Source organism: Muscardinus avellanarius (assembly GCF_963383645.1).
Source record: "Muscardinus avellanarius genome assembly, chromosome: 12".
In the NCBI taxonomy this organism is placed as follows: domain Eukaryota; kingdom Metazoa; phylum Chordata; class Mammalia; order Rodentia; family Gliridae; genus Muscardinus; species Muscardinus avellanarius.
The window spans coordinates 4,393,446-4,415,830 of NC_137798.1; the positions used below are offsets into that span (position 1 = coordinate 4,393,446).

The following is a 22,385-nucleotide window of genomic DNA, read 5'->3' on the forward strand; positions in this document are numbered from 1 at the left end:
AAAAAAAAAAATTATAAAATATGTCTGGGAGTGTAGCCCGTGGGAGTGTAGCCCGGAGGTAGAAGAGCTTCCAGAAACCCCATTACCACCACCAAAAAAAAAAAAAAAAAGATGGTACTGAAGATGGAACCCAGGGGTGGGGTATCCTACCTCTAAGCTACACTCCCAGCCCTATATTTTATTCTTTATTTTTTATTCTTCATTTTATTCTTTATTTTGAAACAGGGTCTCATAAGTTGTGGAGGACCTTACTAAGTAGCTGAAGTTGGCTGCAAAAACAGATCCTCCTGGCTCAACCTCCCAAGTACTGGTATTATAATCATGCGCCACCACACCAGGCTTGGGAGATAATGTTATTAAAATTTATTTTTACCTCCAAGTAACATAAGCTACTTGATGACCCTAATTTACTGCTAATTTATTTCCTCATAGGAGAGTTTATTCTCAGAACATAGACTAAACTCCCAATTAGGGACTGAGCCCAGCACCTTGCATATGAAGCGAGCACTCTACTACTGAGCTATACCTCTAGCCCTGAACACAATTATTGATGATCCTTGTTATTTTTAGCCTCCTTTCTCAATCTTACTTTTTTTTTTTTTTTTTTTTTTTTTTTCCAGGTCTGGGGATGGAACCCAAGGGCATTCGACCTCCGAGCTATACCCCCAGCCCTATTATTTATTCTTTATTTTGAAATAGGGTCTAAGTTGCAGAGGGCCTCACTAAGTAGCTGAGGCTGTCCGCGAACTGGGATCCTCTGGTCTCAGCTTCCCGAATGCTGGGATTACAAGCGTGCACCACCACACCCGGCCTTACTTATTTTTTATTTCTTGAAATAGATCATGTTATTGACCTGTGCTTGGTCAAACTATGTAAGAAATAACTCATTTAGATCTGATCGTGAATAATAATTATTTTGCTTCTTTAGGACACCATGTAAAATTGAACCCAGTATAAACCACATTCTAAGCACTAGGAAACCTGGAAAGGAAGAAGGGGATCCTCTGCAAAGAGTTCAAAGCCATCAGCAAGATTCTGAGGAGAAGAAAGAGAAGATGATGTATTGTAAGGAGAAAATTTATGCAGGAGTGGGGGAGTTCTCCTTTGAAGAAATCCGGGCTGAAGTTTTTCGGAAGAAATTAAAAGAGCAAAGGGAAGGTGAGTGTATTGATACAATTCTAGTTTATTAAAATTACTTATTTATGAGAAGGTTGAACTGATACATCTGAGAAAAAATTGCCTTTGTTACTTGTACCTTGATGAGATGTTTCTATGTTTGTACTATTTCTCCCTGCATATGCTGAAATCGCACTGCTGCCTGTCACAAAACTCAGTAGGGAAAACAGTGTGTGCTCATGAGGAAAAGAAGCTCTGAACTATAGGAGCAATCCTATTCTCCAATGAAATTAGCAGACTTCTTTGATCCCTGACATGCCTGTATGTGTGCATGTCATGCCTCCTCATTCAAGACACTTTTCTTTTGGAGCCAGGCATGGTGGCTCACGCCTGTAATCCCACTACTTAGAAGGCTGAGACAGGAGGATCGTGTGTTCGCGGCCAGTCTCAGCTACTTAATGAGACCCTCCACAACTTGGTGAGACCCTGTTTCAAAATAAAGAATAAAAAATAGGGTTGAGGGTATAGCTCAGATGTAGAATGCTCCTGGACTCAATCCCCAATACCAGAAGAAAAAAAAAGATTTGAACTATTTAGGCATTTTGGTTAGGCTCTGCACCAGGAAGGAAGAAGGTGATGTTTTTATATACATGATTATCCAGAATGACCTACTGTTGTAGGTCAGTTCTTTTTAATAAATATCATATTTGAAAGGCTATTTGAGAAACTTAACTATCAGTTATAATTTGAGAAAAAATCTTTCTGCATTTCAGGTGATAAGTTAGAACCAAACTTCTATAAAGCAGACTGTTAGCTTGGAATTGCCTTCGTTTATTACATTAGTGCGTTCCAAGATTAACAGAAGTGCTCAGGGTTCAAATAATATACTGAGAGTGGAACCTTTATGGCTAGGTAAGAAGAAGGGACGGTTGTGAAGCAAGGAGCTAGCTGAGTAAGGCTTTCTTTCTCTCTTTTTTTTTTTTTTTGCAGTAATTGGGAATGAAATCAAGTGGCACTCTATCACTGGCTTTCTCAGTGCTTTTTATTTTTAATTTTGAGACAAGGTCTTGCTAAGTTTCCCAAGATGGCCTTAAACTTGAGACCCACCTGTCTCAGCCTTTGAGATCCCTGGGGTTATAGGCATTTGCCACATAGCATAGCTGAGGGGGAACAGAACGGGAGTGCAGCCTCATGGGAGAGTTTGCCTATAGTGGAAAGCCCGTGACGTGGATCCCTTGTGGGGAGGGAGGGCGCACTCACAAAACAGGGCAGGAGGTGGCCAAACACGAACTGGAGAAGAACGAGGTAAACAAACCTAGGTTTATCTTACAGGGAGAAATCTAGCCTGTACTGGGCATACAGAAATAAGATGAAAGTACGTTTTATTCTCAGCTAGCCAAAAAAGGACCTATCCTAGTACTAGTTTGGGATCTGAGTAGATAAGAAGAGGTGTATTGACCTTTGTGTGTCTTTTACTACCCATTTCCTAAGCTGGTCTCTGAATCTAGGAATTTAATTTTCCATTTGTGCATAGTGTGAGTCCTTAGAAAGCCTACAAATTATGTGCCCATAATTGTGAGTGCTTGTTACTTTTGAGACCTGGCTTTAAAGACTTGGCAAAATTAAGGAGGGTGGTACCTAAACCTAGAAGCTTCTTTCTTTCTTTCTTTCTTTCTTTCTTTCTTTCTTTCTTTCTTTCTTTCTTTTCTTTCTTTCTTTCTTTCTTTCTTTCTTTCTTTCTTTCTTTCTTTCTTTCTTTCTTTCTTTTATTTCTGTGGTACTGGGGATGGAACCCAGGGCCATTCTACCTCCAAGCTAACCCCAAGCGCTATTTTTTTTATTATTTAGTTTGAAACATGGTCTCACTGAGTTGCAAGTGGCCTCACTAAGTAGTAGCTGAGGCTGTCCTTGAACTGTCATCCTCCTCTCTCAGCCTCCCAAATGCTGGGGTTACAAGCATATGCCACCACGCCTGGCTTTATTTTTTATTTGTAGTGACTTCTTTTTGTTTGTTTTGTTTTGTTTTTTGTGTTATTGGGGATTTTACCCAGGGGTATTCTACCTTGGAGCTATGCCCACAGCCCCATTTTTATTCTTTATTTTAAAACAGGTCTCACTAAGTTGGGGAGGGCCTCACTAGGTAGCTGAAGCTGGCTGTGAACCTGTGATCCTCCTGTCTCAGCCTCCCAAGTACTGGGATTACAAGTGTGCCACCAGGCCCAGGTTATTTTTTATTTGGAAACAGTATCTCACTAAACTGCTGAGGCTGGCTTCAGACTTGGCTCTCCTGTTGTCTCAGCCTCCCAAGTACTAGGATTATAGCCATGTGCCACTGCATCCGGCTTCCCATAGCTTTTCAATTCCTTGATCATACCCCTCCTATGATCTCTTCCTTACTCAACCATTATCTGCTTCCTTGGTCCTGTAGTATTGACCTTATCACCTAATAATTGTACTGCGTCAGAAATCTTTTTTTTTTCTTTTTATGTTGCTAGATATTGAACTCGAGGTTCTACCTCTGAGCTATGGTCTTGCTAAGTTGCTAAAGGTGGCCTCAAAACTCCCATCTCAGCCTCTTAAGTACTAGAATTACAGACATAAACTGCTGTGCCTGGCTTAGAAATCTTTATTCTGAAGATCCTATATTTTAACCATCACCTTTTCTTCTAGGACTCTACTCCTAACATCCTGTGATCTCATTGAGATTTGTTAATCTATTCCTAACACTTTTATTTATTTATTTATTTCTTATTTGGTGGTACTGGGGGTGGAACCCAGAGGCTTTCTACCTCCGGGCTATACTCCCAGACCCATTTTATATTTTATTTGGAAACAGGGTCTCACTAAGTTGCTGAGAGCCTCACTAAGTAGCTGAGGCTGGCTTCGAACCCGTGCGATCCTCCTGTCTCAGCCTCCCAAGCGCGGGGATTAGAAGCGTGCGCCACCACGCCCGGCTAACACTTTTATTTCTTTACTGTTCATTACCATGTTTATAGTCTGACTTCCTTCCCAGCTTATAGTCAGGATAAATTATTATAATCACTCCCCTGTAAATAACATGTCTCTTCATTGTATTTACCTGGCAAAACATTAAACCTCATACAATTCAGCTATCTGCTTACATTCTGTTCTTATCAAGGCCCTTTTCCTTTTGGGCTCTAGTGTTCATTCCCTCTCACCCCAAGGATTTGGTCTTTAGTTTTCTTCACCCTCTAGCATTCATTTCTCCCTTTCTTCCCACCATGTTTGGACACAGCATGAAAGTATCATCTATGAGTCAGAAAGTGGCCCTTAACAGACATTGCATCTTTTGGTACCTTGACTTTCTAGCCTCCAGAACTGTGAGAAATAAATTTCTGGTTTTCTTTTTTTCTTTTCTTTTTTTTTTTTTTTTTTTTTTTTGTGTGTGTGTGTGTGTGTGTGTGGTGGTACTGGGGATGGTACCCAAGGGCATTCTACCTCTGAGCTCTACTCCCAGCCCTATTTTGTATTCTATTATTTTGAAACAAGGGCTCACTAAGTTGCAAAGGGCCTCACTAAGCAGCTGAGGCTGTTCTCAAACCGGTGATCCTCTGGTCTCAGCTTCCCAAGTACGGGGATTACAAGTGTGTGTCACCACACCCAGCTTTCTGATTTTCTTTCTTTTTCTTTTTTTTCTTTTTCTTTTTTCTTTTTTGCGGTACTAGGGATTGAGCCCAGGGCCATTCTACCTCCGAGCTATACCCCAAGCCCTAGTTTTCTTTTTTCTTTTCTTTCTTTCTTTCTTTCTTTCTTTCTTTCTTTCTTTCTTTCTTTCTTTCTTCTTTTTTTTTTGTGGTATTGGGGTTCATGGAAACCCTTCTACCTCCAGGCTACACTCCCAGACCTATTTTTATATTTTTATTTGGAAACAGGGTCTCTTAAGCCAGCAAGACTGGCTTCGAACCAGCGCGATCCTCCTGTCTCCGACTCCCAAGAGCAGGGATTACAAGTGTGTGCCGCCAAGTTGTGGAGGGCCTCATTAAGTAGCTGAGACTGGCTGCAAACTTGTGATTCTCCTGTCTCAGCCTCCCAAGTACTGGGATTATAAGTATGTGCCATCATACCCTGCTTTCTTTTCTTTAGTCCTGGGGATTGAATCCAGGGGCATTCTACCTCCAAGCACCTTGCCCAGCCATTTTAAGTTTTATTTTGAAACGGCCTCATTAAGTTGTTGAGGCTGGCCTTGAACCTGTGATCCTCCTGTCTTAGGCTATCAAGTACTGGGATTACAAAAGTGTGCTACTATACCCAGTCATTTTCTGTTTTTGATAACCCAGTTGTATTCTGTGATAGCAGCCCCTACAGACTAAGATACCCACCATTACCCTAATTCAAGATATATCTTTTAGCTGAACTACTCTGATTAGATTTTCTGTCCTCATTCTTGCCCTACCACAGTCCAAGTTAGCCTTCTGTTGGATTTTTAAACAGTGATCTTCTTGCATTGGGGAACTTTCCTTGTCATTCAAGTTTCAGCTTTATTATATCACTTGTGTGTGTGTGTTTGGTACTGGGGGTGGAACCCAGGGGCTTTTCTACCTCTGGGCTATACTCCCATACCTATTTTTTTTATACTTAATTTGGAAGCAGGGTCTCACTAAGTTGCTGAGAGCCTCACTCAGTAGCTGAGGCTGGTTTCAAACCTATGCGATCCTCCTGTCTCAGCGTCCCAAGCGTTAATATTACAAGCGTGCGCCACCACGCACGGCTTTTACTTTATAGAATTATTGATAAGTAAAATAAAAAATTAAATGCGAGTAAAATAAAAATAAGTGAGTACGGCGGAGTGTGAAAAACACGAGAGAGGTCCGGTACACGTGGCATGTAAAGTTTTAATGGCACGGCTCTCCCGGGGATCAGGGCGAGGCACCGTGGGGCCCGCGCGCCTGTCCGAAGCTTGAGGACGCGGGCTCTCCTTTTAAAGGCATGCATCTCGCGAGATGAGGGTTTACTCGCGGGAATGCCCAATTCTCGCGGGGGTTTCAGCCCCTCCCTTGCCCTGCAGAGGTCATGTGACACAAAGTCACATGAGTGCAGGACCCAACTTAACATTCCGGCCTTTTGATGGTAGGGATAATGGATGACGATTGGACCCTCTAGCTTCTTCCTGCTGTCAAGGGGCGTCGTCAGGGGCCCCAGGCCGGGAGGAGTCGGGAGTTCAGTCCCCCAGAAGGGGGTGCAGGTGGGTGCATAGCTGTAGTGCGAATTGGAGGTTACCCTGGACAGCTTAGTGATGTGCGCTTGAGGAGGCTTGAACAGGCAAGGGCTATTAAAGAAAAAAACAAATCATGAGATTGAGCAGGCGACCAAAAAGGAGACTGCTTACTCAGTACCTGGAGAGCTACCCTGAGCTGGCAAAGAGGATGGAGGTTGAGGGATCCAGGAGCCATCAGTCTTCAGCCAGGCTGAGTAGGGCCAGCGGCGGGGCCTGGTCTGGAAAGGTGCTCCCCCTGTGTTGAGGCACCTGGGGCTCACCCTTTTCCAAGGGCACTGTTCCAGTGGCCCTCCTGGCCACACGCCGAGCAGTCTGATTGGTAGGCATGGCTTTGCCCCACTTGAGGCAGGCTCCTGGAGGTAGTTGTTGTTGCAGTCCTCCACACCTAGGTGGCGCTCCAGGGGGCTGAGCCGCCACCGCCAGCCAAAGGGCAGCTACCAGGGATCTGCTTTTTGGCAAAGTCGGAGTGTATGCTCCATTTCCGCCTGTTTCTCTCTGGAATTAAAACTTGGATACTATGTTAAGGTTCTGTCAGCTGTGACGGACCTATACTCACAAAGAGCAGGTCCCGGGGCTGGTGTCTGGCAAGAATGGCAACGCAGACTCCCCACGGGCAGAGGGTGTCGCCCCAGCCCCGGCGTTTCCCACAGCACCTAGGGCGCGCCCACGCGGGCCGCCCAGCAAAATTGCAGTCTGGCGCGGGCCAAGATGGCGACTCTGACATCACCAGGCAGCGACTACGTGCCATCACAAAATGGCAGCTGGCGGGAAAATAAATGGAAGCTGATGGGGGAGAGCATTTGGAGGGATACCAGACCGCTTATAAAAGTTCCTAACTATTCCTGGGCCACCGCAACCTATTTCCCAACTCGTATCAAGGCAGACAGGCTCTCAGGGCATCTGCTAATATAAAGGTTCGACTCCCCATAATTGGTTCGCGGGCGGAAACGAAGAACAGGAAATGGGCGTCCCCGATTTCCCTGCTCAATCGTTCGGAAACAGAGGTTAAGAGATAGGGAAGAACGTCTTCATTCCTTCTCAAAACCGGAGGATGACCTGGTCATCCGCAGCGTGGTCCCAGTGGACCGGGGGACAATGGGTCACCAAGCGCTTGGATTTTTAGGTCCCAGTGGACCGGAAGACCCAAGTCCGGAACCCGCTAACCAAGGGAAGGAGGCAGTTTACCGGAGTGAAGTGTTGCCAGCCAGCGCTGGCTGCGACAGAAGCGCTGAGAAGCTGCTGGGAGCGTGGTGGAGCTGGGGCGCGTGGATGCCGGTGGCTGGTGTGGACGGCACTGGCGGCTGGCGCAGGTGGGATAAGTGGGGGTGCGCAGGCGGCATGGCTTGCCGGGCCGGCGGCGTGGAGACAAAATGGCTTCCAGGCACACGCCAGACGTTGAGGCTGGGCCCCGAGGAGCACCGCCAGTGAGCCTGGCTCGGGGCGGGTGGGGCAAACCGGCCAGAGGTCCCGGCGGTGACCGGAGAACCAAGCTGGAACGGTGCTTTAGGAGGTACAAGCGGCAGGCAGAGGTCCTGGCCCGCGCAGGCAGTTGGCAGGCAGAGCAAGTGCCAAGCTGCCTGGCTCGGGCCAGAAAGATGGCCGCCGACTTCTAGGATTGGTTAGGAGTGGAAAGTGGGAGGGATTAAAGATTGTGAGGCCTCCAGTGAGGCCATGAGGTGGGAGGGGTTAAAGATGGCGAGGCCTCCAGTGAGGCCACGAGGTGGGAGGGGTTAAGGATGGCGAGGCCTCCAGTGAGGCCACAAGGTGGGAGGGGTTAAGGATGGCGAGGCCTCCAGTGAGGCCACGAGGTGGGAGGGGTTAAGGATGGCGAGGCCTCCAGTGAGGCCACGAGGTGGGAGGGGTTAAGGATGGCGAGGCCTCCAGTGAGGCCACGAGGTGGGAGGGGTTAAGGATGGCGAGGCCTCCAGTGAGGCCACGAGGTGGGAGGGGTTAAGGATGGCGAGGCCTCCAGTGAGGCCACGAGGTGGGAGGGGTTAAGGATGGCGAGGCCTCCAGTGAGGCCACGAGGTGGGAGGGGTTAAGGATGGCGAGGCCTCCAGTGAGGCCACGAGGTGGGAGGGGTTAAGGATGGCGAGGCCTCCAGTGAGGCCACGAGGTGGGAGGGGTTAAGGATGGCGAGGCCTCCAGTGAGGCCACGAGGTGGGAGGGGTTAAGGATGGCGAGGCCTCCAGTGAGGCCACGAGGTGGGAGGGGTTAAGGATGGCGAGGCCTCCAGTGAGGCCATGAGGTGGGAGGGGTTAAGGATGGCGAGGCCTCCAGTGAGGCCATGAGGTGGGAGGGGTTAAAGATGGTGGGGCCAAGATGGCGGCCCCCCAGTGATTTCACGTGTCCAAGATGGCAGGCCAAAGCTGGCAACCCCCCCCCCCAGTAATTCCATGTGGCTGCTTACCGGAATGGCCAGGCCCAGGCAGCAGGGGTGGGCAGGCACAGGGTGAAGGGCGCCAGGGCGCGAGTCCGAGTGGAGGAACCAGCTGGAGCGCGGACTGGACTTGGCGGGCTGGGGGCTGTTTAGCAGAGTGGCGGCCGCCTAGATGGAGGAGGGAGGCGGCCCCGGCAGTTGGGTCTAAGCAACGCCAGGCGCGGAGAAGACATAGGCGCGCGGTGTGGCGCGGTCCCATTCCAGCGGCGGCGGCGTGGGCAGGCGGGAACGGCGGTTTTAGGAGGACCAAGCGGCAGTGGCGGGAGCAACGCCTGCAAGCGGAGCGCTGGTGTGGGACCTCACAGTCGAGCTGCTGGCGGGTCGGAGAGTCCGGGGCTCAAAAAGAGAGTAAAAATAAAAAGAGAAAACAGAGAAAAAAAAAAAAGGAAAAAAATGGGGAGGAACCCAAGAGTTCTCCCGGTTCGGCACCAAATGATAAGTAAAATAAAAAATTAAATGCGAGTAAAATAAAAATAATGTGCGTACGGCGGAGTGTGAAAAACACGAGAGAGGTCCGGTACACGTGGCATGTAAAGTTTTAATGGCACGGCTCTCCCGGGGATCAGGGCGAGGCACCGTGGGGCCCGCGCGCCTGTCCGAAGCTTGAGGACGCGGGCTCTCCTTTTAAAGGCATGCATCTCGCGAGATGAGGGTTTACTCGCGGGAATGCCCAATTCTCGCGGGGGTTTCAGCCCCTCCCTTGCCCTGCAGAGGTCATGTGACACAAAGTCACATGAGTGCAGGACCCAACTTAACAATTATCATTCCTTTTCACTAACCATAATTAGCCTTTGCGTTCCATTTAATTTGTGTATTTCTCCCAAATTTGAATGTTAGCATTATAGAACTAAGGACTTTGTGTTACACAGTACTAAAAACTTAAGTTTTCAAGTTGTTTTTTTCATGTTATTATATTTTCTTTAATTATATAAATAAAAGCATAGACACCTAGACCTCATATTGAGGACCTCGTACCACTTATGTCATTTTTATTTGTGTTAACATACATGTTGAGTCCCAAATGCAGTTTTTTTTGTTGTTGTTGTTTTGTTTTTTGGTGGTGGAACTCAGAGGCTTTCTACCTCCGGGCTATACTCCCAGACCTTTTTTTTTTTATAATTTTTTTATTTGGAAACAGGGTCTCACTAAGTTGCTGGCAGCCTCACTGAGTATCTGAGGCTGGCTTCGAACCTGTGCCATCCTCCTGTCTCAGCCTCCCAAGCGCAGGGATTACAAGCGTGCACCACCACGCCAGGCCTCCAAATGCAGTTTTTGACAGAATGAACTGCTGTAAGGAGTAATGCTTCAGCCAACTTCACTGTTTGCAGCCGAGCTATTGACCAGTGCAGAGAAGAGAGCTGAAATGCAGAAGCAGATTGAAGAAATGGAGAAGCAGCTAAGAGAAATCCAAACTGCTCAGCAAGGAAGAGCAGCTGACCAGGTAATTTGATTTTTTTTAATACATAAAACTAAAGCTTGTTGAAATAAATTTAGTCTTTTTTTTTTTTTGTGGTGCTAGGGGTTAAACCCAGGGCTTAGCACATGTTAGAGAAGTGCTCTACCACTTTAAACAACATAAAAGTATAAAAGGCTAAAGATCTTCCAACCCCCATTTAATTTTTGGTAGCTTCTTAGTTATTAGTAGCAGCAGAGTTGACCAGGAAAGTAACAGGTGACTTTAAATGGTATTTGTGTAAGCCGGGCGTGGTGGTGCACGCTTGTAATCCCCGCGCTTGGGAGGCTGAGACAGGAGGATCGCACAGCTACTTAGTGAGGCTCTCAGCAACTTAGTGAGACCCTGTTTCCAAATAAAATATAAAAAAGGTCTGGGAGTATAGCCCGGAGGTAGAAAGCCTCTGGGTTCCACCCCCAGTGCCCACCCCCCAAAAAAAAATGGTGTTTGTGGCATGTGAAATAAATGATCCAACTTATTCACTTCTTTGCTGTATGCTAAACTATTATTTTTTAATTCTGATTTTAGCTTTTTATTCTAGTCATGTTCCACTAAAACGGGGTTAACTAGGAAATTCAGTATTTAGAGCCAGGCATGTAGCACATTCTTGTAATCCCAGCATTTGGTACGTTGAGACAGGAAGATCGTGGTTTGTGGACAGCCTCAGCTACTTAGTGAAACCCTTTGCAACTCAGACCTTGTTTCAAGAAATAAAAAGACTAAAAAATAGGGCTGAGGGTGTAGCTTGGAGGTAGAATGCCCCTGGCTTCCATCCCCAGTACTTCAAAAAAGACTAAAAAAAAGTAATTCAGTATATGTTTGGCACTGCTCAACTGAGCACTGAGCACAACAGTATCGCTTATACTAGGAACGTAAATTATGGGAAAGAACTTTTGTGGGCAGATATTCCATGTGGTTAGTGGATGTCCAAGGAGAAGAGCATGATAAAGTAATATTGGAGCTAGAGCTTGGAAATAGGCATTTTCTGCATGAGTGAGACAACACTGGTTTTGTTTACTTTAATACAGCAAGAAGAAAAGGTGCCTACAAAAGAAAGAGCTGACCTTCAAGTTGCTTACGAGCCTCAGGAAACACCAGGAACGGCTCTATCCAGTTCTGTTTGTCCACTGAATTCTTGTCCTAGGTAAGACCCATTGGTAGAAGGGACAGTGCTTATTGGCGGGGGGCAGCTTAGAACCAACTCTTGACTCTAGTGCATGAAGTCATCTTGATTTTTATAGCATTGGGTCACGATTTTTATACATTTCTGTTATAAGCTTTGATGCTGATCAAGGAAGATGGGGTGCTAACTTTTTTTTATTAAAAAATATGTTTCTTATATTTAAAAAATATTTTACTGTTTTCTTTTTTTGTTTGTTTTTTGGTGGAACTAAGGACTGAACCCAGAAAGCCAAGCCACAACCCCAGCCCTTTTTTTATTTTTGCAACTTAGTGGGGCCATTTTTAAAAATAAAGAATAAAAAATAGGATTGGAGCCGGGCGTGGTGGCACATGCTTGTAATCCCAGCATTCGGGAGGCTGAGACCTGGAGGATCACGGTTCATGGACAGCCTCAGCTACTTAGTGAGGCCCTCCGCAACTCAGTGAGACCTGGTTTCAAAATAAAAAATAAAAAATAGGGTAGGGGGTGTAGCTCGGAGGTCAAATGCCCCTGGGTTCCATCCCCAGGCCCGCAAAAATAAAAGATTGGGTATATAGCTCAGAGATAGAATGCCCCTGGGTTCAATCCCCAGTACCACAAAATATATTAATAAGTAAGTAAAATAACCTATTTTTACCACTAAGAGAAGTACTATTAACACTGATTTTTTTATTTTATTTATTTATTTATTTTTTTTTGGGGGGGGGTACTAGAGATTGACCCCAGAGATATTCTGCCTTCAGGCTACATCCCTAGCCCAGTTTCATTTTTTATTTGGAAATAGCGTCTCACTAGGTTGATGGGAGTCTCATTGCAATCCTCCTATCTCAGCCTCCCAAGTACAGGCATTACAAGTGTGCACCATCACGCCCGACTGAGAATTTCTTCTTTTGTGCTTTATTTTTGTTTTATAAAAATGGCAGCTTAGGCCGAGAGTGTGGTGGCACACGCATGTAATCCCTGCGTTTGGGAGGCAGAGACAGGAGGATCATGCAGGTTCGAAGCCAGCCATGCTGGCTTAAGAGACCCTGTTTCTAAAAATAAAAATATATATATACAACATAGGTCTGGGAGTGTAGCCCAGAGGTAGAAGGGCTTCCAGGAACTCCAGTACTAACAAAAACAAACCCCAGTACCAACAAAACAAAACAAAATGGCAGCTTACAGCTGGGTGTGGTATTGCACATTTGTTATCCCATTACTTAGGAAGCTGAGACAGGAGAACTACAATTTTGAGGTCAGCCTCAACAATTTAGCAAGGCCCTTGTCAACTTAGTGAGATCCTGTTTCAAAATAAAAAATAAAATAGGTCTAGAGTTTAGCTGAGAGGTAGAATGCCCTTGGGTTCAATCTCTAATACCACAAACAAAAAAAGAAAAAAGTGGTATCAGCTTACCATTTTGTGATCTGCTTAGCTGTTAGTGTATTTTAATGTCCATTGTTAAGTATATTTCTAAAACATTTTTGATGACCAAAAGTTCTGTCTTCGAGGAACTTGGGTTTTGTCAGGCATGGTGGCGCACGCCTTTAATCCCGGTACTTAGGAGGTTGAAGCAGGAAGATCACAGATTCATTTTTAGTCTCAACAACTTAATGAGGCTCTGAGCAATTCAGTGAGACCCCATTTCCAGATAAAAAATAAAACAGAGCTGTACATGTAGCTCAGAGGTAAAATGCTACTGGGTTTGGTCCCCAGCACCCAAAGACAGAGATAGAGAGGAACTTGGATTGACAGTGGTAGAAGAATTTATCTTAGTGTGAAAAACACTTTTTACTGTCTGTATTTGAGCACATATTTTAAATAACTTTTCCTTACAGGGACTCTCTCGCAGGAAACATTTGGCAAGAACAACCTCACTCTGAAGGTGAGTTGTATTTGACAGCCTCATGCAGAAGTTGCTAACAAATGGTAACTGTTTTCTTAATTGCAGTAAAGGGGTTTGAAAGAAGGCATGAAGGGGGCATAGAGTATTATTGTATCTCTGAATTATTAAGTTTATACTGACTATAAAATAAGCTTCCACTTCAGTTACTGTGCACCAAGCCAAGCATATCGGTAGTATTCAGCAGCCAACACTGTAAGAAGAGTGTATTTTTGGAGGAAAAAAAGATTTTTAAGCAATCCGGGCATGGTGGCGCACACTTATAATCCCAGCATTTGGGAGGCTGAGACAGGAGGATTGTGGTTCTCGGACAGCCTCAGCTACTTAGTGAAGCCCTCCGCAACTTAGTGAAACCCTCTTTCAAAATAAAGAATAAAGCCGGGCAAGGTGGCGCACACTTATAATCCCAGCATTTGGTAGGCTGAGACAGGAGGATCACGGCTCGTGGACAGCCTCAGCTACTTAGCGAGGCCCTTTGTAACTCAGGGAGACCCTGTTTCAAAATAAAGAATAAAAAATAGGCCTGGGGGCATTGCTCAGAGGTAGAATGCCCCTGGGTTCCACTCCCAGACCCCCCACCCCCCACAAAAAAAATTAGAAGAATATGCCTGTTGGGTTGGGTTTGAGGAACAGTAGCATTGGTTGGGGAAATAAATGAATGAATCAATATTGTCTGTATGTAATCTGGGCGTGGTGGCACACTCTTGTAATCCCAGCATTCGGGAGGCTGAGACTGGAGGATCACAGTTGGCAGATACCCTCAGCTACTAAGCGAGGCCTTTCGCAACTGAGTGAGACTCTGTTTTGAAATTAGAAAGAATAAAAATATAGGCCTGGGGGTGTCGCTCGGAGGTAAAATGTCTCTGGATTCCATACCTCAAAACAAAAAAAAGAGATTATCATATGTAGACAATTGTTAGATGATTATGGATTATTGTTAGCAGCATATAATCTCTGTTTTGAATGTGTTTGAATTTTTTTTTGTTTTGCTTTTTGTGTTGTGGTACTGAGGGTGAAACTCAGGCATTCTACCTCCAAACCACACCCCCAGCCCTATTTTTTTATTCTGTATTTTTTTAAACAGGTCTCGTGGAGTTGCAAAGGTCCTCACTTAAGTAGCTGAGACTGTCCGTGAACCGTGATCCTCCTGTCTCAGCCTCCCAAATACTGGGATTACAAGCATTTGCCACCACGTCCAGCCTGAAGTTTTTCATTATAAAAATAAATTGCCTTTCTGCTTTCAAACAAAACAAAATATTAACTTATTTAGTTGTCTGGGAGGGTAAAATACTTACTTACTCCTAACATTATGTTTATCTAGTCTCTCTTTCTATAGGTCTCAGTACACCTTTCTCCATTTTTGATGAGTTTCTTCTTTCAGAAAAAAAGAATGAAAGGTCTGTTGGTTTTGTTGTTTTTTTAACTTTTTTCTGCTATTATAAATGAGGCTAAATTAAGGGATACTATTTATCTGTATTAAAAAAACAAAAATTACTAAATAGAGTATGTCTTTTTCCAGTTCTCCTGTAGATCCCCCACGGGTTTTAGCCCAACGAAGACCCCTTGCTATTCTCAAAACTACAGAAAGCGTCACCTCAAACGAGGACGAGTCTCCAGATGTCTGTGTAAGAAGCAGTGTGCCGAAGTTAATACAGATGGGGGGAGGAGTGTTTCATTCAAATCTTTCAAAAGCTTACTTTTAAAATTAAAATCATTAACTTGAACTAAGTACATGAACAGATGCGCAAGCGTCATTTATCATCAGGGAAATGCAAATCAAAACCACAGTGAGGAGCTGCTTCACACTCAACCGCTACAGTGGAAAGACAGACAATAGCAAGTGTCCTGGGGCAGGGTGTAGAGAAACTAGACCACTCATATGTTGCTGGTGGGAAAGTAAAAGGATGCAACTACTTTCGAAAACTTCAGCAGTTCCTCAAAATGCTAAACACAAGGCCTGGCGTGGTGCGCACGCTCGTAATCCCCGCGCTTGGGAGGCCGAGACAGGAGGATGGCACAGGTTCAAAGCCAGCCTCAGCTACTTAGTGGGGCTCTCAGCAACTTAGTGAGACCCTGTTTCCAAATAAAATATAAAAAAGGTCTGGGAGTATAGCCCAGAGGTAGAAAGCCCCTGGGTTCCACCCCAGTACCACCAAAAAAAAAAAAAAAGCTAAACACAGAGTTACTGTAAGACCTAGTGATTCTCCCCCACACCTCTTGGAAATATACCCAAGAAAATTAAAAACATATGTTCATATAAAATTTGCACATCAATGTTCATAGAAACAGTATTTATGATAGTGGAAATAACCCAGATGTCCATCAACTAAAGAATGGGTAAAATACCCATACAATGGAATATTATTTATCAATCAAAAGGAATGAAATACTGATACATGTCATGACAAAGATGAACCTTGAAAACATGCTAAGTGAAAGAAGCTAAACAGAAAACCACATATGATTGCACTTAGGTAAAATGTCTAGGATAGGCAAAAGTGCATCCGGGGTTTCCAGGGGCTCGGGGACCCAGGCTGATGAAAGGGGCTGCTGATGGTGAACAGTTAGTGATTGTACAGACTTGCGAATACACTAGCAAACACTGAAATGTTGACTGTAAAAAGGTGAATTTTAGAGTTATTTGAACTACATTTCAAATTTTGTGTTTGTTTTTGGTACTGGGGATTGAACCCAAGGCCACTGTTTGACAGCCTTTTAAAGATTTTTTAAACCAACGTAGCAAAAGATGTTTGTTCTTTTTTATGTAAAATGTCTTTTGTGGCAATGGGAAATTTATGTGGGCCACACATTTTACTTCAGTAATGTTCTATTTTAACCACTGTGGTCTAGTGACATCATAATACTCAGGGGTGAAGAGACCTGCATAGTCATTTATGTCAAAGGGAATGACTCACCTTAAGCATTTCATTGACGTTTTTAAGGAAGAAAAATCATTCTTCTCTTTAAACCAGCATGTGAAAATTGTTGTAAGGTTGAAGAGAAGTGAATATGTTTAATCCAGAGACTTTTACTATATGTGTGTGTGTGTGTGTGTGTGTGTGTGTGTGTGTGTGTGTGTGTATGTATGTATGTATGTATGTATGTATTCTTAGTACTGGGGATAGAAACCCTGGGCCATTCTACCTCCATGCTGCACTCCCTGGCCTGCAATCCTCTTGTCTCAACCTCCCAAATACTGGGGTTACAGGCATGTGCCATGGCGCCAACTTAAAGACTTAAAGGGAGAGGTGACTCATAGTGACTCTAAGCAGTATGTCCTCTATATTCAGGGTGAATCATTTGTAGATTCTTGTTGCTTTTTTGTGGTGCTGGGGACTGATTGCAAGAGTACTCTATACTCTACTCCTGAGCCAGAGTCAGCGACTCATTAAATTGCCCTGGCTGGCCTCGAACTTGTGATCCACCTGCCTCAGCCTCCTGAGTTGCTGGCCAATATACCTGTGTGGAGTTTTTTATTTTTTTGGTGGTACTGGGGATGGAACCCTTCTACCTCTGGGCTATACTCCCAGACCTATTTTTATATTTTTTATTTGGAAACAGGGTCGAAACTGGCTTCGAACCTGTGCGATCCTCCTGTCTCTGCCTCCCAAGCGCGGGGATTACAAGCGTGCACCACCATACCTGGCTTGGAGAAATTTTTTTAAGCAAAATTTTCTTTTTTACTTTTTTATTGAGTTATATATTAACTGCACAAATAGTAAGTACAGCCAGATGAGTTGTATAAATATGAATATTCTTGCTATTTTATACACAAGGTATAGACTATTTCCAATAACTTGGAAGAGCCTAGGGAGATTTTTATGACCAGATACCCCTGCCCCATTCTAGCTATATGAAATTGGAATCTCCAGGGAAGAAGTTCAAGCATGTATTTTCCTTGGTTGGAAATATTTTCCCAGAGAATTTTGATATAGTTCTTTTTCTGACTGCTACAAAAACAAAATGATGCAAAAGAATAATTATATTCTGTATTTTGGAGGATTCAACTGGAGAAAATGATGCTAGGGCTGGATTTGGACACCAGGGTGCTAGGTTCAGCTGTTCAGGTATAGTCTGAATTACTATAAGAGAGTTATTCTTCTTCTTGCTTTTTTGTCTTAAAATATTTTACGTGAATTTTGTTAATAAGTGCCTGACAGAATTGTGTGTGTGTGTGTGTGTGTGTGTGTGTGTGTGTGTGTGTGTGTGTGTGTTGCTGGGAATGGAACCCAGGGGCTTTCTACCTCTGGGATACACTCCCAGACCTATTTTATATTTTATTTAGAAACAGGGTGTCACTAAGTTGCTGAGAGCCTCACTAAGTAGCTGAGGCTGGCTTTGAACCTGTGATCCTCCTGTCTCAGCCTCCTAAGTACTGGGATTACAAGCATGCACCACCACACCCAGCAATCCGGCTTAGAATTTTTATCCTCTAAACAAGTCATATTTAAAATGTCTAAACATAATACTACATTAAGTAGTATTCACCTAAAATAAATACTTACTTAGATTATAGGCATCTATTTTACTTTGGTCTTATAATTTTTTAAGCTATACTTTTTTTCTTCGAGATATATCTCCCATCTATACATAATTTGAGTCATCTATTCACACTATATATTGAATTGAATATAGAGACTTAAGATCCAGAAGGCTAAGTGAAATAAGCGCTTTTGTATATTGCAGCTAAATATATAAAGTGGCATATCTCTGTAAGGGCAGCTCACCAATATGAATAAAGAAATTAGTGCTTGTAACTTTTTGTCCTAATACTTCCTTTTGGAATTAATCCTAGGAAACTAAGTTCATAAAGATTCATATATGAGAATATGTAAAAAAAAATTTCTTTGATGGTACTGGGAATGGAACCCAGAGACATTCTACCTCCAAGCCATGTCCCCAGACCTATTTTATTCTTTTATTTGGAACAGTCTCATTCAGTTGCAAATGGCCTCACTAAGTTGCTGAGGCTGTCCGTGAACCTGCGGGCCTCCTTGTCTCAGCCTCCCAAGTGCTGGGATTACAAGTGTGGACCACCACTCCCAGCTTAAAGTTCTATGCTAGTTTTTTAAAAAAAGAGGAATAACCTAGAAAACTTAGTTTCTAAGAGTGCCACAGTATGCCATCATGTTTTTAATGAACTTTTAGTAGCACAGAAAAAATGTGGACACTCTAAGAATAATCCATAAGAGCTTGTATGCTGTATATTCACTTTTTAAAACCCCTACTCTACTGTAAATGTAAAGAATACACTTATACACTACCACATACACATTGCAGTCTAGGAATAGGTGTTGAGACAGGTGCTTATGTATGGGAGGGAGACCTTCTCATTGTATATCCTTTTAAACTAGTTGCTATGTAAAGCCCTTACATGCATTTCTTTTAAGTAAAAAGGCTATGTGAGACTATAATCTATCAATAAAAACAAAAATAATAATAAAGATATAAAAAGGCAAGGTTTTTTTGTTTTTGTTTTTGTTTTGGTGGTACTGGGGGTGGAACCCAGAGGCTTTTTACCTATAGGCTATACTTCCAGAAGACTTATTTTATGTTTTATTTGGAAACAGGGTCTCACTAAGTTGTTGAGAGCCTCACTTAGCAGCTGAGGCTGGCGTTGAACCTGTGTGAGCCTCCTGTCTCGGCCTCCTAAGTGCAGGGATTACAAGCGTGCGCCACCACGCCCCGCTTAAAGGCAAGTTTTTATAGTAAAATTATTAGATTAGGTAATAGTATTTCAGGTGATTCTTAACATATTGTTCTCTGGGTCCATGTATTCTTTCTTCACATTTTATAAAGTTTTTTTTATATCTTTCATACTTATAAATTGCCTTTAGAAAATAAAATAAAAATAAAATATATGAGCCGGGCGTGGTGGCGCACGCTTGTAATCCCCGCGCTTGGGAGCCTGAGACAGGAGGATTGTACGGGTTCGAAGCCAGCCTCAGCTAATGAGGCTCTCAGCAACTTAGTGAGGCCCTGTTCCCAAATAAAATATAAAAAAGGTCTGGGAGTATAGCCTGGAGGTAGAAAGCCTCTGGGTTCCACCCCTAGTACCACCAAAAAAAATAAATAAATAAAAAAAATATATGTATAGAGGAAGCGGAATTAAAACAAGAAAGAGAGCAGATTATCAGAATATCTTCTAAATAAAAACTAGAAGAAAAATAGTATTAGTGTCTATTTTTATTCTTAGGTAAAATTGGTTGGGGAAAAGTTGACCAGTATTTTTTTTTATGTAGAGAATCCTCCCATTGCAGTTTGATGATGTGTAGTTTTCTCTGCTTATGATACAGAAATAATTTTCCTCAAATGCTATTATATACTTTTAGAAAGTGCTTTACCTAGAGATTTTGGTGTGTTAATTTATGTATCCTGTGTCAGTGATCTGATGTGGGTTTCTCTTAAATAAAAGATGGCCATTCATATATGTTTGTTGAAATATTTCTTCTAGGTTGGGTATAGTGGTGCACACCTGTAATCCCAGTACATGGGAGACTGAGACAATAGAATTACAGGTTCAAGACCTGCCTCCACAATTTACCAAGATCCTGTTTTAAAATAAAAAATAGCCAGGCGTCGTGGCGCACACTTGTAATCCCTGCGCTTGGGAGGCGGAGACAGGAGGATCACACAGGTTTGAAGCCAGCCTCGCTGGCTTAAGAGACCCTGTTTCCAAATAAAAATATAAAAATAGGTCTGGGAGTATAGCCCGGAGGTAGAAGGGTTTCCAGGAACCCCCGTACCGCCAAAAATAAACAAACAAACAAATAAAAATGAATAATAAAGTAGGGTATAGCTCAGAGGTAGCATGCCCCTCAGTTCAACCCCAAGTATATTTTATTTTATTTATTTTATTTTTTTACGTGTCTGGGGATGGAACCCAGGGGAATTCTACCTCCGAGCTACACCCCCTGCCCTATTTTTTATTCTTATTTTGAAACCAGGTCTCACTGAGTTGCAGAGGTCCTCGCTAAGTAGCTGAGGCTATCCGCAAACCGTGATCCTCCAGGTCTCAGCCTCCCGAATGCAGGGATTACAAGCGTGCGCCACCACGCCCGGCTTAACCCCGAGTATATTTAAAAAAAAAAAGCCAAGTGTGTTGGCTCATACTTGTAATCCAAGTACTTGGGAGCCTGAGACAGGAGGGCCAGCCTCAGCAACTTGTGAGGCCCTCTGCAACTTAGTGAGAGCCTGTTTCAAAATAAAGAAAAAAAATAGGGCTGGGAATGTAGCTTGGAAGTAGAATGCCTCTGGGTTCAATCTCTAGTACCTTAAAAACATTTTCCCCCCAGCTATAAACTTTATACGGTTTTATTTCAGGATGAACTTACAGAAATCGAGCCCTTGAGCGAGGATGCCATTATCACGGGTTTCAGGAATGTAACGCTTTGTCCTAACCCGGAAGACACTTGCGACTTCGCCAGAGCAGCTCGTTTTGTATCCACTCCTTTTCATGAGATACTGTGTGTGAAGGGTCTCCCCTCTGATCCAGAAGAAGATCTAGATGCAAAGGCTTCTGAGGACCCGCAGACTGTATGTGGCACTCTCTACAATCAAACCCTTAGAATCAAAAAGCTGAGGTGATTGGGGTTATGTGCTTGACAGGCCAGAATGTGTCTCTCCTGTTCTGTGTGTACTTCTCAGTTTCAGTGATCAGTGATCAAGCTCTTACTGTCTGCCAGGTACTTATCTGCTTATCTGCTCCAGAAAAAGTGTCAGTGGGGTTCAGTGATTAATTCCACTCTGAGAGCCAAGGGGTTTGAAGGTTATGAGACTAAAAGGTCCAGAAGGGCAATGATAGATTTGAAGAGCCTGAAAGCATACATGAATGGGGAAAGGACAGATTTCTTTCTTCCTTTGCTTTTTTTTTTTTTTTTTTTTTTTTTACTGAGTTTAATATAATGGTAAAATAGCTGAGGTTGATTTCAAATAGTCACCCAGAGATGTGTTAAAGTATCTTTTGATAGGTTGAAGTGCTTTAAGGACTAGATATGAGGAAATGGGCAGAGAGCCAGGGACTGAGCCATCTGATTTTAAGTCAGTTAATTTAAAAGAACTAATTACAGCCGGGCGTGGTGGCGCACGCTTCTAATCCCTGCGCTTGGGAGGCTGAGACAGGAGGATCGCACAGGTTTGAAGCCAGCCTCAGCTGGCTTAAGAGACCCTGTTTCCAAATAAAATATAAAATAGGTCTGGGAGTGTAGCCCGGAGGTAGAAGGGTTTCAGGAACCCCAGTACCATAAAAACAAAAACAAAAAAACTCTAGGCAGGACAGCTTCCACTCTTCCCCGGACACTCCAGGCACTGAGATGTCTTCTCCCTATGGCCGTTCTGGCTCGGCCTCTGTGGCATTCCATTCCTGTGCCATCTGTTTTGGGTGCTATAGTGCTTATAAAGTGGTCCCGGGGCAGGTTTGCTGCTGCGTGTGGTATGAATGAGTTCACAGCCCACGATGGTCCAGATCCAGCTTTTTTATTCTTTATTTTGAAACAGGGTTCCACTGAATTGCAAAGGGCCTAAGAAGCTGAGGCTGTCCGTGAACCGCCATCTTCTAGTCTCAGCCTCCCAAATACTGGGATTACAAGAGTGCACCACCACGCCCAGCTGAACAGCTATTTTTTATATATTTTATTTGTGTGTTGGGTACTGGGGTTGGAACTCAAGGCCATTTACCTCTGGGATATGCCCCAGCCTCATTTTATTTTTTATTTGGAAACAGTCTCACTAAGTTGCTGAGGGTCTCACTAAACTGCTGAGGCTGGCTTTGAACCTATTATCCTACTGTTTCACCTTCCCAAGTTGTAGGATTATAGGTGTGTGCCACCATGCTGACTACATAACAAAAAATTTTAAATTAAAATTGGAATACAACTATAACAAACATAAATTGGTTATATTTTCCCCATGAGCATTGATTCACTTGTGCTTCTTTAGTCCAATTATTGAAGATAGTCGTGAAGTCACACACTCGTCTGGCTTTTCTGGATCTTCTGCCTCAGTTACGAGCACCTCCTCCATCAAAAGTCTTCAAATTCCTGAGAAACTGGAGCTTACTAATGAGACTGCAGGTAGGATCCTACAATTTATGAACA

At 43.7% G+C, this 22,385-nt stretch overlaps 1 protein-coding gene across 3 annotated transcripts in view; it reads left to right on the plus strand.

Annotated features, from left to right (window-relative positions):
• Positions 1 to 22,385, plus strand: part of BUB1B (BUB1 mitotic checkpoint serine/threonine kinase B) — a gene marked incomplete at its 3' end in the record, with an annotated part of 61,473 nt that overhangs the window by 21,193 nt on the left and 17,895 nt on the right. The window contains exons 8-15 of one of the 3 annotated variants that reach the window (XM_080707963.1): positions 929 to 1,158; positions 10,121 to 10,233; positions 11,274 to 11,389; positions 13,226 to 13,272; positions 14,612 to 14,687; positions 14,810 to 14,915; positions 20,614 to 20,873; positions 22,228 to 22,361. In XM_080707963.1, coding sequence (XP_080564089.1) covers positions 929 to 1,158; positions 10,121 to 10,233; positions 11,274 to 11,389; positions 13,226 to 13,272; positions 14,612 to 14,687; positions 14,810 to 14,915; positions 20,614 to 20,873; positions 22,228 to 22,361 — 1,082 coding nt within the window. Of the gene's footprint in view, positions 1 to 928; positions 1,159 to 10,120; positions 10,234 to 11,273; positions 11,390 to 13,225; positions 13,280 to 14,611; positions 14,688 to 14,809; positions 14,916 to 20,613; positions 20,874 to 22,227; positions 22,362 to 22,385 lie in introns of all 3 variants that reach the window. The other 2 variants (XM_080707964.1, XM_080707965.1) reach the window with 2 other exon arrangements.